Here is an 18,146-nt window from a genome sequence, read left to right as displayed (position 1 = left end):
CTCATCGGTCGACATTTCCGAATGCCTTCCTACAAACGTACATGTGTCATTAGTATGAGAAAAATATGAGTTTAACTGTGTCGGACGCGGGCCGGGCTCGAACCGAAAAGTGTGTCCCAATCCGCACTTTGTGCAAAAAAATTAAATAAAATAGTGCCCCCTCTCCACACTGGCCTAATGCATCTTCACCACCATCGTCGTCACCGTCAATTTAGTCCGATTTAACAGTGTGGAGGGAAGCTTTTTAGGATTTCTAGTGGAGATACGGAGCCAAGGTACTTTACATTTGAGAACTTAATTATTTCCTTTTTTAAAAGTCTGAAATATTTGAGTTATTTCTGTCTACATTTTTAAGTCTGTACTTAATTACAAAATAATATTCGATAATACACGGGTACAATTTAACTAAAATTCTAACAATGTAGCATTTACAATAAATCACGCAGAAGTTACAATGACTTATAAATAGAAATTATATTTTATTTACTAAGTGTAAATACTTCTCTGTGCACTGTAGGTCTACTGATGAAATGATGCACTGGTAATAAAAATCAAATCTGACAAGTGCTAACTAGTCAAGGGGGGGTTTAAACGTTGAAAGATATGTGGGGAAGTTTTGTTCGAGGAAGAGTCCGCGGTCACCAAAGTAATCCTCTGGAGGCCGTGAATATCTACAGCAAAACCTAATGACAACTATAACAATATCTCTCTCTAGAGTCTGGGCTTTAGTGACCAAGTTTTCAGATAATGATCGATATAAAGACCACCGGACACTAAACTAAAACCAAGGCTAGTGTTATTGCTGCTGCTGCTGGTACTACTACTGATTTTTAATGATGTAGCACTTGAATATTTAAACCATTAGGGGAGAGAGAGAAATTGAGATGTGATTCATTACTCTGCTGTGGGTGAGTTCACTCCTCTCCTCACTCTTTCTCTTCATTACATTCTCTTCTTTCTTCCTCCTCATTTCTCCAGCTCTCATTCTTGACTCATTTTTTTTTTTTTTTTTTTGTCATAATTGTTTTTCATTATCATTTGTCTTTTTTTTTTCCCACGTTGTTCGCAAATGTTCTTTTTATTTTTTCATCTGTATCCTCTATTTGTCTCCTAAATGACAGAGGATGACTCAGGCTGAATGGGGCTTTTAGTGTGTGTGTGTGTGTGTGTGTGTGTGTGTGTGTGTGTGTGTGTGTGGGAGGTACAGTACTGATAGTCCCTCTCTCCCTGACAGACTAATGACTAGTTTGTGCTTTTCTGTCCGTCTCTATCTCTCTCTACGTCTTGCTCTTGGAAATAATTAGCTCGCTCACCCCCTTTCCATAGATTACATCTAGTTTCACAAATTCTCTCTTGTCTCTGTTTTCTTTCTTTTTTCATCACTATCCTTTTTTGTCGCATGTCCATCGCTCTACCTTTTTTCTTTTTTTTTTATTATCTTTTTCGCACTAAAAGGAACAGCAGCCGGTGTGTTTTTTAAATGTGGTGATAATGGAGTCGTTCTGCTGTTTTTTGGTTATCGTCTTATCCTCTGTAGTCATCATAGTAAAATTGGGGCTGCATTGTACATCTAAAAATAACACTCCCTCCCTCAATTTCTGTATTGTAATAAGTACAGTAACTCTTCTCTGTTAATACGTGCGGTCACATCACATGTGAAAACGTCATAATGCAACATCAATCATTCTGTGTAAGGTGGTTTAAATCCTCTAAATGATACATTAAGGAATTTACCATTACCGATTGCAGGCAGGCTCTTATTAAAGTAAATGTTAGCTTAAGAAATGGGCACTTCCAGGAAAAACTGTGCCTCCTCAGTGTTGACGTAATCGTAATCCAGTTATCACAGCTCTTTCAACAGTCGTGCCTTTCTACCCGTTCTGTCAGATAAAACCGCCCTATTCTCCAGAACAAACAGCCCAGTGGTTTACACTGAAGGTTGACCCCCTTACGACTTGAAATATATTACATTAAGGAAGTGATGATACCTTAAAAGGTAAAGGTCCCATGCCATGAAAATGTCACTTTATGAGGTTTTTTTTTTAACATTAATATAAGTTCCCCCAGCCTGCCTATGACCCCCCAGTGGCTAGAAATGGCGATAGGTGTAAACCGAGCCCTGGGTATCCTGCTCTGCCTTTGAGAAAATGAAAGCTCAGATGGGCCGATCTGGAATCTTCTCCTTATGAGGTCATAAGGGGAAAGGTTACCTCCCCTTTCTCTGCTTTGCCCATGGAAAGCTCGTCAAGGCCACACTCCCACCCTCCACCTTGCCCCCCCCTCTCCTCCTCAATAGCATTTAAAGCTACAGAAATGGCACATCCTAAGGAAAGCTCATTGTGGGACTGGCTCTAGTGGCTGTAATTCTGCACCAAGGCTGAATTTCGGGAAAGAGACTTCAGATACAGTATTAGGGGACCACTAAGGTCTATATAAAAGAGACTTCAGATACAGTATTAGGGGACCACTAAGGTCTATATAAAAGAGACTTCAGATACAGTATTAGGGGACCACTAAGATCTATATAAAAGAGACTTCAGATACAGTATTAGGGGACCACTAAGGTCTATATAAAAAGAGACTTCAGATACAGTATTAGGGGACCACTAAGGTCTATATAAAAGAGACTTCAGATACAGTATTAGGGGACCACTAAGGTCTATATAAAAGAGACTTCAGATACAGTATTAGGGGACCACTAAGGTCTATATAAAAGAGACTTCAGATACAGTATTAGGGGACCACTAAGGTCTATATAAAAGCATCCAAAGAGCACCATGTTATGGGTGCATTGACGCAAAGAGGCAGGGCTTAGGATTGATTGACAACTCTGCACATCTTGAAACTGAAAGTGATCGTAACCTCTAAAGAGTCATTTATTATTTCTACATTTATAGAAATATAAAAAGACTTTTGGTTTTGAAAAGATGGCTGGAGCTTTTTCTTGGCAAATAATCGGCGCGCAAACACTGCAGTTTTTTTTTTGTTACAAACCTATAACAGCTTTACTTAAAGTTTTCCCTGTCTGTCTCTCTCAGATGACCTGGCGTACGAGGTGCGTTGGTTTTTCACCAGGCTGCGCGGCGGAGAGACAACGACCCTGGTGGCCAGCGTGGACCGCTTCGGCGTTGTGACGAAAGACACTCGCAACTCCTCCAGTGACATTTCAATAGAGCGCAAGGACACGCACACCTACATGTTGAACATTCATGGCACTCAGGACAGGTGAGTGGGGTTGTGGGTCATTGGCAAACGTGCTTTGTTCTTCGTATCATCATTATAACAATCTCCGCTGCAGGCTTACTATGTGTTTGCATGTGCTCTGTGGTTCCCAGTGACAGTGGCGAGTATCACTGCGTCGCCACTCCCTGGTACCTGTCGGCCTCAACAGGAGCCTGGACTCAAGCCAAAGAGCTGCCGTCGTCTCGAGTCTTCCTTACAGTCCGATTTGCTGGTGGGATAACCGCTTCATTTTACAACTAATGTCTGTTTTAATCCTCAACCGAATATGCTGTCAGTTTTGACTAGGGTGCCCACGGGGTCTTAAAAAGTCTAAAGTAAAATCCAAATTTCCATAAATTTGCTGAAGTATTGTGTTCTAGGTCTTAAATTATTAAATAATTTGTCTTAGTTTTATTTATTCTGTCGTGTTGTAGTTCTTTCTTTTGCTCATCCAAATCTAATTTTCATGTATATTTACAGATTATTATTTCTCTGTGTGGTTTTAATTCAATTTTAATACGTTTTTATTAACTTTGCAAGTACTTTTGTGGCTCTGCATTTCGTTGTACTTGTATGTCGTGATATTGGTCTTAAATTTCATTCATAAATGTCTTAAAAAAGTCTTCAATTGAACTCGTTGAAACCTGCAGAACCCCCGTTTTACATTATTTGCTCCTCTTAAACACCAGCGCTCTCTCTGTCTCTCCTTCTGCAGTGTGGGACTCCCTCAAGTTACCTCTCTTATACGGAGTAGCGGCCTCAATAGGTAACGTAACCACCATGCATGTAATGTGTATGTTGTATGTTCAGGTGTTGGCTTAAGCCTCTGTTTAATCATTAATAATAATTTAGATATTGATTCTATTCAATATTTCTATTTCACGCTCTAAGCGATGTCACGTGTTTTTTAGGCTACAACATATTTCGTCACATACAGCAAACATCTCCTCACTATCCTCTATCCTCCGTCAACAAGAAGTAACGTCACCCAACATCGCTTAGAGCACCTTTTAAAACCTTTACTGTTCCATGTCGAATATACTCTGATATTGTGTGTATTGTGTAGAAATTTTGTAAACCATAGCACAACTGAACGTTGTAACCCATCTACATCCTATATCCGTTTGTTGCTGTTGCCATAGACCACTGTTATGACAAACTAGTATGGCCTATTTTTGTAAGCTTGTTTAACTGAAATGTTGAGGTAGATGTCTAGATGATCAAAATAGTGAAGTTTAAACCGAGTTTCTAGCCAAGAGCAGCAGCAGCAGAATTGTAAAAGTGAGCTTGACTCAGTGACACTCGCTGTCAGCGCGGACATCTTCTCTGAGGCCGCTGGCTGACAGACAAGGGGCAACTCTTCTGGTGCTTGACTAACTGCCAGTGCTGAGCTCATGCTTATTTTAGGACACACATCTGATGGCTGGCATTGTCCGTGCACAGTGGATTTAAATAAGACAAGAATCTGAATTGGCTTAGGCTGAATATAGCCAATACCAACCAATAAAATATGCCTCTATTGGCACGGATACTGATCTTGTAAAAAGGCTGGGGACATCCTTAGTTGCTAATTTAGAGGCATCTCTAGTTGATGTAGTAGTACTGGCTGTAATATAGTAATATTGATTCTAGTGCCACTTTTATTGAGTGAGTGAAGTTGCCCAAAGGTTTTATGTAGCTGCATTCACAAACTTCACCCCAATAGGTACTGAGCCATCAGAAAGTTACTGCCCTCTGATCGGGGACTTTTTGGGGCCAGGATCTAAATTTGGACCCTGGTAGTTCCGGAGTATCTTTAAAAAAAAAAAAAAAGTTCTTGGGAGAAGTTCCTGCGGTGGACAGGCTTAAAGTAATACCAGTAGAAGTAGTAAAAACATTTTTAAAAGAATTGATGCTGTTGTAAACATGATTACGGCTCTTCTGCCAGTAGTAGTATTGGGAGAAATAGTATGTACGAGTAAGATTAGTAGTAGGAGTAGTGGTAGTAGTAGTGTTGGTAATATTTTTTTTTTTTTAACCTTTTTGTGTGTCTCCCAGGTGTGGGCCTCTTCTCTCTGGTCCTAGGTCTGGTTTGCGCCCAGTGCTGCTGCCGCAACACCACACACACTCCGCGCTCGCGCAACAAACTCATGGACCTGGAAATGGACTGACAAACACTTTCCCCCGCCCCCCCCCACTGCAGCACTCACAGGAAACCCCACAGACACACGCCCATAGACGATTTCTGGGACACCCAGTTGTTTCCATGCGAAGGACATTGGGAGTAAAATGACACCTCGCTTTTGGAAACCCAAGCCTGACTCGTCGATCGCAGTGCTTTTAAGGGGGGGGGGGGGTGCTAGGGGGTTTCTTCAACTCTGCAGTGGAGGAGCAGGGGAAAGCGCCAATCAGACTTCATTTTCTACAGAGATCCATTAATATCTGCGGAGCTTCCAGTGATTTTTTTTTTTTTTTTTTTTTTTTTTACACCGATATCTTCGCTCCCCGTTAAGACCATAGCACTACAACAAACTCAAGAGTTTAATTTTTGCGGAACAGGATGCTTCTGAGACATCACTGCCACTTGGGAATAAAGGACCACTAAACAGATCTGCTGCCTCTGGAACCACTAAGGATGACACATGAAGCTCTCAGGCTGGACTACTTTTTTATTATTATTTTTTTTTTCTTCTGATGCCAAGGCTCCCTGCAAAGGCCAACCGGTCTGTGTTCCTGATAGTCTCTCAGAGCAACGGCACACCAGCGTACCCCGTTGGATTTTCCTTTTTTGGAGGAAGCGTGGGAAATTCAAGGGGTGGTTGGTGCTTGGAGAGACGGAAGCGGCATTTCAGTTTATGCGCCACGCCATATCCCTGTTAAGTCCCTAAAGTTGTTTTGTATGTGTAGAGACTGTCGGTTTAGGCGGCCCTGAGACAAAGTCCCGTTCATACGGGCAGCAGAGGTCCTAGAAAACAAAAAACAAAACAAAAAAGTGGTGCTCCGCGTGCTTTCCACACCAGAGGTATTGAGCTACAACGACCATCCCAGAGTATTCCTATCTTAACAAAAGGACTATTTACTTTTATTCTCGACTCTAGTTTTTTGAAAAATTTACGAAATTTTAAAACAAGAGACATTTTTAAGCTTTACAATGAGATATGCAGTTAGTGTGTTTGTGTGTGAGATATACTGTACGTGGTGCCAATATGTGAACTAACAGGTGTGCTCGGTTCATATCGCCAGATCAACACTTGAACTGCCTCTAAAAGTGGCGACAGCAAGCACTCCTTTTCTAGATATTCAGAAATGTATCCTGCTGTTGTCTCGTGTGTGTGTGTGTGTGTGTTGGTGCGAGTGCTTTGCTACAGTATGCGAGACGGAGTTGCATGTGCTGTTTTCTAAGGACAGACTGATGTCATTCAGGAGCAACACAAGCCTTTTCCTGGGTTACATTTTTCGTCACTAATCTAGACTCGCATGTGTTCACACGGTGAGCAACGTGGCTCGGTATGGGCTCTGGTGCAAGAACCTCTGCCACCAATCATGCATGATTCTCAGTTTTAGTTTTGCTTTTTAAAGGAATAGTGCAACATTTTGGAAAATGCGTGCATTCGCTTTCTTTCCGAGATGGAAAAGATCTTTATCAATCTCATGTCAGTGCATTTCAGTACGGAGCTAGACTCAGGGTGTGGTTAGCCTAGCTTAGCATAAAGACTGGAAGCAAGGGAGACAGCTAGACTGGCTCTGTCCAAAGTGAATAAAAACACCCTCCAGCACAGCAAAAGCTCACTAATTAACACATTGTAGTTTTGTTTTTTTGTTTTTTTTCTCCATTCCAGAGAATTTTGGTTCGGTGGGAAATTAAATGCTGTAACTATTTTTCTTGCCTGGGCAGAAGGATAAACCGCTCTTTAAGAAAAAGTTCTAGTGTATACAACAACACTGCAGTTTGTATACGGATTAAACCAACAAGATAAAATGTGTTAGAGGTGCTGGTAGTCATTTTTCTTTTTATTCTGTCGGTCTGTCATGCAATCTACATGCTAAGCTAAGCTAACCATGTTCTAAGTCTCCTTATCTAACCACCTCTCAAAAAGGAAGCAAAAAAAAGCGTATTTCCTAAAATGTTGAACTATTTTAAACACCACATGATTTCAATGAGTTTAAGGGGCAGTCTACATTTTTGGTGGATCCAATTATCACTTTTGGTTTAGCCTGGTGAGCAGTTTCCCTGTTTAAAGCAACAACAAAAAAAGGAAACAAAAGAAAATGCCCGGGAGCTATCACTGGCAAACAAGCTCTACTCAAAAAGTGTCAGACTGTTCCTTAACTCTCACTAACTAGCCAGAAAACTTTCAGTAAATTGGTTTCAGAGATGTGAACTGCAACACTAGATAGATATGGCCATTTTCCAAATGAGATGTTTTCATCTCGACTCTTTCAGTGAAAAGTTTTACCATGCACTTAACAGCCAAAACTGAAAACAAAAAAAAAAAATATATATACATATATCTGTAGAACAAAAGCATTACCAGCTGATTTATGAAAGAAAGCTGTTCCCAATGTGTTGAGTCTCTTTGGTGTTTTTTTTTTTTTTTTATAGCAAACCAATGAATTGTTGTATCATGTTGACTTGCTGTGTGAACGCACATTCACAGTTCCAGCAACACAAAGTGAGGATGTTTGGGTCCAAACCCAGCAGGATCCCAACAGACCGGTTAGGTTTGTAATAAAATGTGCCAGGCTGTGTTTCCTCCTCCACTGACTTGGCTTGGATAGGGCTTGGTTTGATGTTTTTAAATAGTTTTTAAAAAGGTATCGGGCTGTATTAGGGACATATTTTTCGCCCTCAGAGCTAAAACGCTCAAAGTTAAGATTTAAAATAGGGGTGTTTCCTGTGGGATGTTCCATATTCATACAAGGCATCTGTCGCCCACTCAGCTCTGACTTTGTGCACAAAACTGCCTTAAATTCAGCCTGGCCAGGCAGCCAGTGCAGAACTTGAACGGTTATCCAATCGGAACACAATGCCCAAATCCATAAAGATTTCAGATTGATGATACTCAAACAGTTTATTTCATAATTGCACAAATTCACAACACCATCAGCTACAGGAAACACCAAGATAAACCTGTACCACATGTTGCCATCCTGCAACAATTAAAGCAACAGTGATGTGTTCCTTCAGGTAGGGACACTAAAGGGGTTAAGCTGAAAACCCACTATGAGAAATATTGATGAAATGTGTCTGTTTTGGCTTGATTGATGGTGACGGTTACTTCAGAAACTTCCCGTACGTCTCCATAAACCCACTCCACAGGTCTGTGTGTGTGCCTCTCTGTGTCGGAGCTGTTGCAGTATTCAAAATGGGTTTACCGCTATCCTCAACACCCATACGTTCACACAGGTGAACAATAGGGCTCCGTGCCAAATGCCACAGTAAACACACACACACACACACACACACACACACACACACACACACACACACAGCGCGTAGCATTGATACACACCACTGATCATGTCATGTCGCAAGAATTCCCCAGTGTCCTTTTACTTTGTCATTTTATCGCAACGAGTATGATGAAATGTGATGTTTTTTAAATAAATAGATTTGTAAGATGTATTCATTTTGTACATTATTTGTGTTCTGATTTGATTGTTTTTATGGCTATGATGATGAATTGCTGTTTTATATTATACCAACAAGCAGAAGCCACTGATCTCAGGGTGGGCTGCTCAATCTTGGAAAAAAAAAACCAGTCCAGGTGCTGTCAGTCGTCACATTTTATTTGACAAAGAAACCTCAAAAACCACAACTATTTTTTTTTTTTTTTTTTTTTGCATTTCTACTTGTGTTCAGAAATTGTCAAAGTGAAAATGGAATTCTCTTCTTTTTGTATGTGGAAATATAAACCATAATCTTAAATAGGTCCAAAACATGGTGTTTAATGTGGACCGATCTCTAGAAGCCTCTGAGTGGGCGTTTTCCACAACAGGGGTTGACTGACATTTGATTTCCTGACGCACCGTCCCTTCCGTAGTGCACTGGAGCACTTCGTCGCCCTGTAAATCCTACGAACTTTGACACAACGTGCATTTTATCATTTTCACTGAACCAAGCTCAGACGTTAGCTATCAAACGTGAGCTGTTTAAACCGATCAATGGTGTTTTAAGCGCCCAACGTCTCCTTCCAGGCAGCGCTGCGACCATTGACTTCAAGGCACCTAACCCTAACCCTAACCATAACCATTGCCTAATCCTAGTGCCTTCCAGGTACGTTAGCACAGCTTTTCATTAGGTGGTACTTTCCTCCATGGTATGTAAGCTCCTGTTGTGTTCATCTGCCATTCGAAAGGAGGTGAATTCTAATTTCAGTTCTACTTTAAACTATTCCTTTAACCTTGAGCTTGTATTTTGGGATTCATTAGATTTTTTTTAAAGACGTATTAAATGAAGTCCCACCCACAGAGCAGCAACAGGACCTCTGATTGGCCAGTATACTTATATTTGTTGGTGTGTTTGTGGTCAGAGCTCCTGCTGCTGCTCAGTGGGTTAATAATTCATCAATTAGAGAGGAAATGATTAGCCTATACTAGGGATTCAGACTGGGGTTCCTCATGATATGTCACTGCTTTACCCAAAGCAACATTTGTGTATTTTGTTTTGCATGGTTCTGCTGCTAAAAGTAAATTTATTGTCTGAATAACACCAATAGTTATTTAATTGTGGAGGTAGCCCTGGCTGGCCCATGTTTCCCCTCATTCTGTTGAAACATGGCTGCTGGATTTCTTTCCCCAGGATCTGATGTGGTCGTGATCAGAGTTCCTGCTCTGAGGCTTGTGACAAATGTGGGCCAATTTGGGTTTTCCTCCGTCTCTGGGCAAGCCATCAATCAGGATTTTCTATGCTTGCAGTGCAAACATCTGAGAAAAAAAAAAACAACATCAAAAACTTCTAGCAGAATAAATGTTTTATAATTCAACATTGGACCGCGGCTATATCTCTTCCTCTTCCCTCATGTCTTTAATACTGTGTCACCCATCCCCTTGTTAGTCTTATGGGATTTATTTTCTGTCTGTTTATAGTCTCTCTCTCGCTCTCTCTCTCTCTGTTTGTCACCAATCTCTCTTTCACTCCATCTCTCTGCTCCATATTTTCTCTATATTTCTCTTTCTCTTCTTTCACTGCATCTCTCTTCACTTCCCCTCACCACACCAATCTCTCTTTCACTCTTCATTATAAATGCAGATGAGCTGAAACCTCTGTCGCTCTCCTGGGTTTGGATTTATTTATTTTTTTTACACCTCTTTAATAACCGTTTCTCTATCCAACTCTCGCTCTCTTTCTGCATCACCCTTTCTCTTTCTCTCATCTCCACATGAGATGGAGATGAGAGAAAAGAAAGATCCAGTGTTGATTGGCTGGGTCTGTAGCTTTTCTAACTTGCACTCGTTCTCTCTCTCAGGGTCCATTTGACCCAGTTTTCTCGTCTTCTGTGTGTGTGTGTGTGTGTTCATGCCTGTCATGGATCATTTGGTAATGTGGCTTTATCATACCATTGTCTTCCTTAATTGACGCAGTGGTGTGTGTGTGTGTATATGTGTGATTTAAAAAAAAATATATATATAACCACCATGATCATGGGAGCCACCGTACACTCCTGCCGTTTTGGAGATGGCACATTTCGTGGTGTTACCCGGCGGCTCCGACTTGAACGTGTCACAGCTTGAGGGTTGCTCCACATAACAAAAAATTCGGAAAGAAAAGTGTAGCAGCACATGGAGTGAAGTAAGCAGCCTGTTTTCCCCAGAGTCTGCCAGAGGCGACACGTTTTCTCCTATGCATTGTAATCAACGCTGATGTTTACAGCAGCTCCAAACAGCCTCGCCTCCATCACACCAGTCTGTTGTCGTTTGGTGTATTTTCTCTCCCACTGTTAAATAATACTAGGATTGGATTGAAGCGGAGCAGTTTATTAAACTGATTTGCATTTGGGTTTTATACCCAAAAGTTCCTCCAGTGCCAGTTGTGAGAAGGTTGCCTATCTCCCTTTTCACTAGCCTCTGTTCCCACAATCAACAATGTTTATTGTCTGCTTTAATCCTTATTTTCAGTGTAATGTAGTAGTTTAATGTTTTAGTTTACTTCATACTTTATCATTTGACATAGGCCGGTTTAGTGGCTTTATGGGTTCATTGTATTGTTGCTATATTTCTGCCTGTGATGTGGGTGGTGGATCAGCTGCTCAGCCACTTAATCAAGGAGAGCGATTAGGTCCTCAGCAGGGTGGGGCTGGCCACTCCTAAGGTGTAGAACAACAGGTAAGGTCGTTCTGCAGTGAATGACATTTTTATAATATTTGGGGTGCCCATTGTTGTGGGTGCACATATATGTATAAATAGCAATGTCAGCAGGAACAGTTCTATCTAAATCTAATGGTATTTTATAGGGATCAATATGGATTTGTTTTAGTGCCAATACCGATTTTTTTTTAAATTTAATTTTATTTCCCCATCAACCTTAGCCGATGACCGATATGGGCTGCCGATTTTCCTGAGCCGATATTTGGAGCCGATACTGCTTTTGCTCCCTCATACAAATGTAAACCCTGCCACACTGGATTTGTTTTCGGAATCTGCTCTGCCATTTCTTTAAAAATAATAAACAGAAACACAGATCGGTGTCACTTCTCATCATCTAACATTCATATCACCCAAATTATGTGTGCAATGTGCATCATATGGATGGGTGCACTATATATGGTTAATTGTGCAAGGGTAAAAAGGCTTTCATCAACATCTACAACACAGCCTTGATGATGCATTGCTTGCTGACATATTATAAGACAGATATAATCAGGTCGTCACAAAATGTCCTTTCTCAACACATTTAAAGAATTTAAGAAAACAATAAACCTGAAAAGTAGCCACTGTAATAAAGTGCTTGATTTGTAATTTAAGACTGCCATTCCAGCACCAGCACTCTGCTAGTGGTGGAGGGGCAGTGTATGGTCTGCACGTGAACTGCAGCGTCTCCAGCGACACAGAGCTGGCTGTGGACGCCTGTCTGTGAATAATGCCCGGAAAAAACTATCGCCGATGCCGATACACGTAAAAACGCAAATATCGATACATATGCCGGCCGATAAAATCAGTTTATCACTAGTATTTTCTGATATACAGAGTGTTATGGTTGCTCTTTTGAGTTTAGCTCACCGAATAATCACCTGTGCAGTTGGTAGGGTCCAGTTAGGCGAGGCTGAGAGGTTAAAAGGGCCTTCAGAAGAAGAACTAGAAAGGACTTGGCAGCTTCCTGTGAGGTTGCCATTTTATCTATTTGTTATTTTGCAGTTTAATTTAGTTTTTTTTTTTTTTTTCTGGCTTTCATTCTCTGCCCTTAGTCTGAGTAGTTTTTTTTTGTTGTTGTTAATAAACACACCAGTTTTTGCACTTCTCAAATTTGCTCTCCAGCTTCCTCAAAAACGCCAATGCTCCAAAAAAATCTTCTTCTCATAATGGAAATTGAAGAGGAAATGCAAATGAGTAGCTAAACAGATTTTCACACAAATACATTTACTAGCAATGTTTTTCATCCAATTTTCACAAATGTTTTATATAAATGGAACTCGAGAGATATACAGTCGTATTTGCACTTCCATAAAGCTGGGGGATTTGGCAGAACAGGAGCAATAAGTACATGATTCCTCACTGGCTTTATGAGCATTATGAAAAGAGTTTCCTGTGGGATTGAACTCAGAAACCTTTCTTTTCTTATAAGGAATATTCTTTTAAGCTAGTTTTGTGTAATACATATTCATAATGTAATACAGTATTTCCTGGGATTCTCACCAAAATCTGCTCCTGTAACTGATAATGTTAAAGAGGATCTAAACATTCTGTATAATTTGTTGTGTTTGTCAAAGATAGTAAACTTTTTAAGAGTAAAAGAAAAGTTTAAAGGTGCCCTGTATTTTTGACCTCTGGTACCACCATGGAGCAGGTCGGTTCAACACCCTGTTCCAGTTATAAATTCGCAGCGTGACCCTACTCCCCATCATTTCCCAACAGCACACAGGTCAACTCTGACAAGAAGCCTAACCACTGTTTTCTCTAACCTTACTTGCTTGGATGTGTGATGATGGACGTCTTCAAACCAAACCAAACCAAACCAAGCGTGTCTTTCCAACACCCTGTGCCGAGGCTGTGCGAGCTGGCTGAAGGCTGACGGAGAAGAGCGGCCGGCCCGGGGCGAGATCTCACCCCACGTCGTCCACTTGGCTCAGTCGCTCATCGCCAGCAGCAGGAGGTTCACTTCAATTAACTTCCAGCGTGGAGAGGTGAAACATGCTCTGTGCTTCCTCACACCAACGCTCATTTCTTCCATCCCCCACAGGTGCTATACTGCACCTTCCATTATGGCTCTGATTGGTGCCCACAGTTTACCCACAATGCTCCACAGGGGCTCCAAGGCGCGTGGAGCTACTGTAAAGTGTTAGGGATGATATACTGAAGTATTTATTCAAGTTAGGTCCCCTCAGCGGTTAGTTAAAGTGTGTGTGTGTGTGTGTGTGTGTGTGTGTGTGTGTGTGTGTGTGTGTGTGTGTGTGTGTGTGTGTGTGTGTGTGTGTGTGTGTGTGTGTGTGTGTGTGTGTGTGTGTCTCCAGTCTGGCTTTTATCAAGCAATGTCCAGAGAAACACAAACAATGAAAGTGCAGCACAACAGACATATATCATCTTTCTGTTTTTGCAGGCCTGAGTTTGTTTCATCAACACTTCATCCATTATGGCCCCAAAACATATACAGGGACCATAGATCTTCAGTGCCAGGAAAGCAAATACTGCTCAGCACACTCACTTTACTCAAGTACTATATTTAAGTACAATTTTACAAATATTGGACGGGGGGAGAGTGTTACAGTTTTTTTCCAACTGCTTACACACAAAATCTTTTCATGTCACACGATTTTTGAAACCTCTCACTCAAAGTGCAAAGCTACACAGCAAATCTCCAAAACCATAAGCTATTTCTCAACCTTTCACTCAGCTTTCAATTGCATAAAACACTTTTTTCAAAACATTACACACAAATCTCTACCTAAGACACAAAAATCTAACAGGAAGTAACTTGCAATCCATTTCTAAACACAACCAATCAAAATGCTATACTTATTTAGCAGGGCACACACACACTTCTCACATTTGCAAACACATTATGTCATAACTGAACACTAACCAATCATTGCTTTAGTATAGGCCTATACATAGTTCAAAGGTCAGATTACCTGTTTTGAACAATGGATGCCAACAATAGACAGAGAGCAAGGGGAGTAGGAGCAAGAGACAGGGGAAAGCAATGAGGAGGAGGAGGGAAGAAGAGTAAGAAGGAGAGCCATCTCTGATGAGATCAGGGAGAGAAGCCCATCTTGAGTAGCTTTATAGTGGCGTCCATACTGCATGCAACGATCTAATGACTATTTCAGCATTATAAATCAATCAGATTTTGTTTTGCACAAAGTGCATACAATTCTGCCCCCCCCCCCAGATTACTTTCCCTCTAGAACAGTGTAAATGTAGCTATAAGCCTATGAAAGACAAAAGAGCTTTAGATTTAGAACAACAGTGTGTTTGCCATTTGATGCAAATGCTTCATTTTGAGAAGTGTTCATGGTATTTTGAATGCAGTGTTTCATTTTGAAGGAGATGTGAGGCATTTAGCATTTTGTGTGTGCAGTTTTAGGAATTGTGTGTAGAGTTTTGAAAAAAGGAGACATAGTTTTGAAAACGTGTGTAAGCAGTTGGAAAAAACTGTAACTGACCCCCCCACCTTAGAGTAAATGTTAATGTGTGTGTGTGTGTGTGTGTGTGTGTGTATGGTCCCAGGAATGCAGCAATGACTCTTCAACACTTCCCCTCACCATGGAAACTATGTCAACACATAAGTGGGGGATGGAGTGTGTGATGGAGTGTGTGTGTGTGTGTGTGTGTGTGTGTGTGTGTGTGTGTGTGTGTGTGTGTGTGTGTGTGTGTGTGTGTGTGTGTGTGTGTGTGTGTGTGTGTGTGCGTGCGTGCGTGCGTACATGTGTGCGCGTGTGTGATTTATTATTAGGTAGAAGATATTTGACCTCACTTCTCAATAAATTTCTCTTGTGCTTTCACTCTCTCTTTCTCTCTCTCTCTCTCTCTCTCTCACTCACACACACACACACACACACACACACACACAGATATGGACTTCAGAGCAGTTAGATCATTTTCAGAGGCTCTTTCATCTTCTGTAGACTTTTGCTCAGATGATTTATAAAACATTCAAACTGACACATTAACAGAGTAACACACACTCAGTCAGATAGCAGGGCGGGGGGGGAGAAGGGTAAGACTGATCTGCAGGTCCAGGATTGACTTTTATTACAAATCAGTCATTGTTGTCCGCCTCTGAAATGATGCATATGATGCAGCTTAATTGATTATTTACTGTAGAATAGATCACTACCACTCAGGGTGTATACAGAAAGCCCTCGACTGTATTTGCTTCTAGAGAGAAACTCTTCGATTTCACACGGGAAGAAACATTTTGTTGTCATCTGTGTTTCAGCGTCACTTCTATTCAGACTAGACTATGGTTGTATTTTGGTAAGAAATGTTCAAATCAAATCAAATCGTCAGATGTTTTCAGAAGCGTTGCAGCTTGTTTTTTAAGAGTCTTTTTGAAAAAGGGCAGTGTAAGTTACCATCGTTGACTGTTGTCCCTTTGAAGGCAGAGGGTGCACAACCAGCGTTTAAAACGGCACGCACATTTGCAGCGGTAACCACCAGTAAACTGTCTTGTCCTTCGTTGTTCGGCCTTCTATGCTCCACCTGGGTTGAACCGTCACAGCGCAGTGGTGCCACCCTGCACACTGCCTGATCCTCCTGCATGACTTGTCCTTGTATGGTGCTGTGTCTTCAGCATGGCACCGCTCCAGCTCTTCGGCAGGCACACATCCACATAATACAAACACATCCAAGTACTGTATACACAAATAACTGGTAGGTTTGACTCCACATTGTCTCCTCCCATCTCTCTCTCTCTCTCTCTGTCTGACTCTAGTCTCTCTGTCTCTCTGTGGCATGATTCCAGCTCATATCACTTTGAAAGACCCGGCTGCTGCAGCAACTGCTGTGCTCCGATGCTGTGAATTACCTCAGCTTCCAGATGGTAGGTAAAAGTCACGTTGGAAAGGTACAGAACAGTCTTAGGCCTCCGAGGACCACTAAAGGTGTCTTGTAACAAATATCCGTGAGATGTACTGCATTCATTTGCCCTCCAAAATTAGACCATTCGTGGAGATTTTTGGAGCTGTGCGTCGATTAAAATTACATTAGTATGATCACGGATGCGAGCATTTATCCCTGAAAAATAAGTCTCATCGGTAGACTAAACACTAATAATACAGGGCCATCACGGAGGCGAAGTAGGGCGCCATGTTTGCCTTAGGCCCCCAAAAACACCAAGTCAGCCCCTGTGGACTCAAGTGTCAAAAATTGTAATATCACAGGCCTTTAAAACATGTACACAATAGTGACGATGAGTACTCCAGACACACACACGCACTAATCACTTACAATGTGTATTGACATCATAGCTGTAATTCCGAGGCTGCAGGGATCTGAGCTAATGCTCCATGAGGGAGCATTAAAGCAAAAATGGATAAGGGAAGTCAGAATGGCTTTGGCATGTCGATGTTTGAAGTTGTTTGAAGCTGTGAAGACGTTGCGACTGTTGCTTGCTGCAGACTTTGTTCGCTCCTGATCAGCCTTTTCACACTTACACTTAATCGACACGGTTGAGTTCATGTGTTAGAGCAAACTGCAGCATTGTAATGTCCACGCTGTAATGTCCAATAAGTTAATTTACAGGAGTTGTTTCAGAATATGACAGGCAAACTGCGTCCACGTCAGTTTACTTGAGCTGTAAACTTCCCCCATAAAACTAGACTCGACCTTGTAATCCTAGATCACTTTAAAAGACTCACAGCTCACTGAAGAGCCCGGCCTTGGCCTGGATTTACACACAGCATCAGATCTGATTTTTATTTTAGGAAATCCTCTTTATCACTTTATTGGATCCTAGGCAGCGATGCATAAAGGTTGAACTGCTGCACTCAGGTCAGCCTGCAGAGGTGAACTCATCACATCCCTGCATGCTTTTTGCCTTTGTCCACTGAGCCACAGAACGGCCAGTTAATGGACATTGACTAAAATATAACTTTACCCTGCTGACAAGAAAAGGCAGACCAAGTTGCTTTACTATACTATAACAAATTTTGCTGTTTTTTTACACAAATGAAGAACAAGCACAACCTGCAAATGCACCTCAAAGTGTGAGGTAAGATATTAATGCACATGACATTCCATTATACCCATTGCTTTAATTATTATGAGTCATATCTCTCTCTTCCTCTCTCCCTTTCCCCCAACCGGTCCCGTCAAATGGCCGCCCACCAAGATCCAAGATCCAGGTTCTGTCCAAAGTTTCTGCCTGTTAAAAGTAAGTTTTTCTTAGCCGCTGTTGCACCAAATGCATGCTTTTGGGGGACTTGTGCAGTTTCTGTAAACTGTGTGGACTAGACCTACTCCATCTGTAACGCGTTCTGAGATGATTTGACATTATAAATACAATTTTAAAGAATTGAATTGAATTGAGTCACGCAGATGTGATAAACGCAACATACCCTCCTGGCCTAATGGAAAAAGAGTGTGAGCAGAAATCTTTTGCCAATGAAGTCTGTGCAACACAGAACCAGCACATGTGTGGTTATGTGTTTGATATTGCCCTGTTACCATGGCTACAGCTGTAGGAATGTTAAGTTGAGGGTGTGGTGTCTACTATCTGTCGTATACAGTATTGTTTGCTGGCAGTCTCTTTACCTTGAATTAATGAACATTCAAACAGTGATGTGTAA

At 41.4% G+C, this 18,146-nt stretch overlaps 1 protein-coding gene across 1 annotated transcript in view; it reads left to right on the top strand.

The window, feature by feature from the left end:
* The window catches only part of ptgfrnb (prostaglandin F2 receptor inhibitor b), a 59,799-nt gene extending 50,972 nt beyond the window's left edge, over positions 1-8,827 (top strand). Inside the window, exons 14-17 of the mRNA XM_028571411.1 lie at positions 3,039-3,225; positions 3,336-3,454; positions 3,938-3,988; positions 5,260-8,827. Of these exons, the coding sequence (XP_028427212.1) occupies positions 3,039-3,225; positions 3,336-3,454; positions 3,938-3,988; positions 5,260-5,372 (470 nt within the window). The 3' untranslated portion in view covers positions 5,373-8,827. The remainder of the gene's footprint in view (positions 1-3,038; positions 3,226-3,335; positions 3,455-3,937; positions 3,989-5,259) is intronic.
* The last annotated feature ends 9,319 nt before the right edge of the window (positions 8,828-18,146 follow it).

Source organism: Perca flavescens, chromosome 24, assembly GCF_004354835.1.
Source record: "Perca flavescens isolate YP-PL-M2 chromosome 24, PFLA_1.0, whole genome shotgun sequence".
Lineage (NCBI taxonomy): Eukaryota > Metazoa > Chordata > Actinopteri > Perciformes > Percidae > Perca > Perca flavescens.
This window is presented reverse-complemented; position numbering and strand designations above follow the sequence as displayed.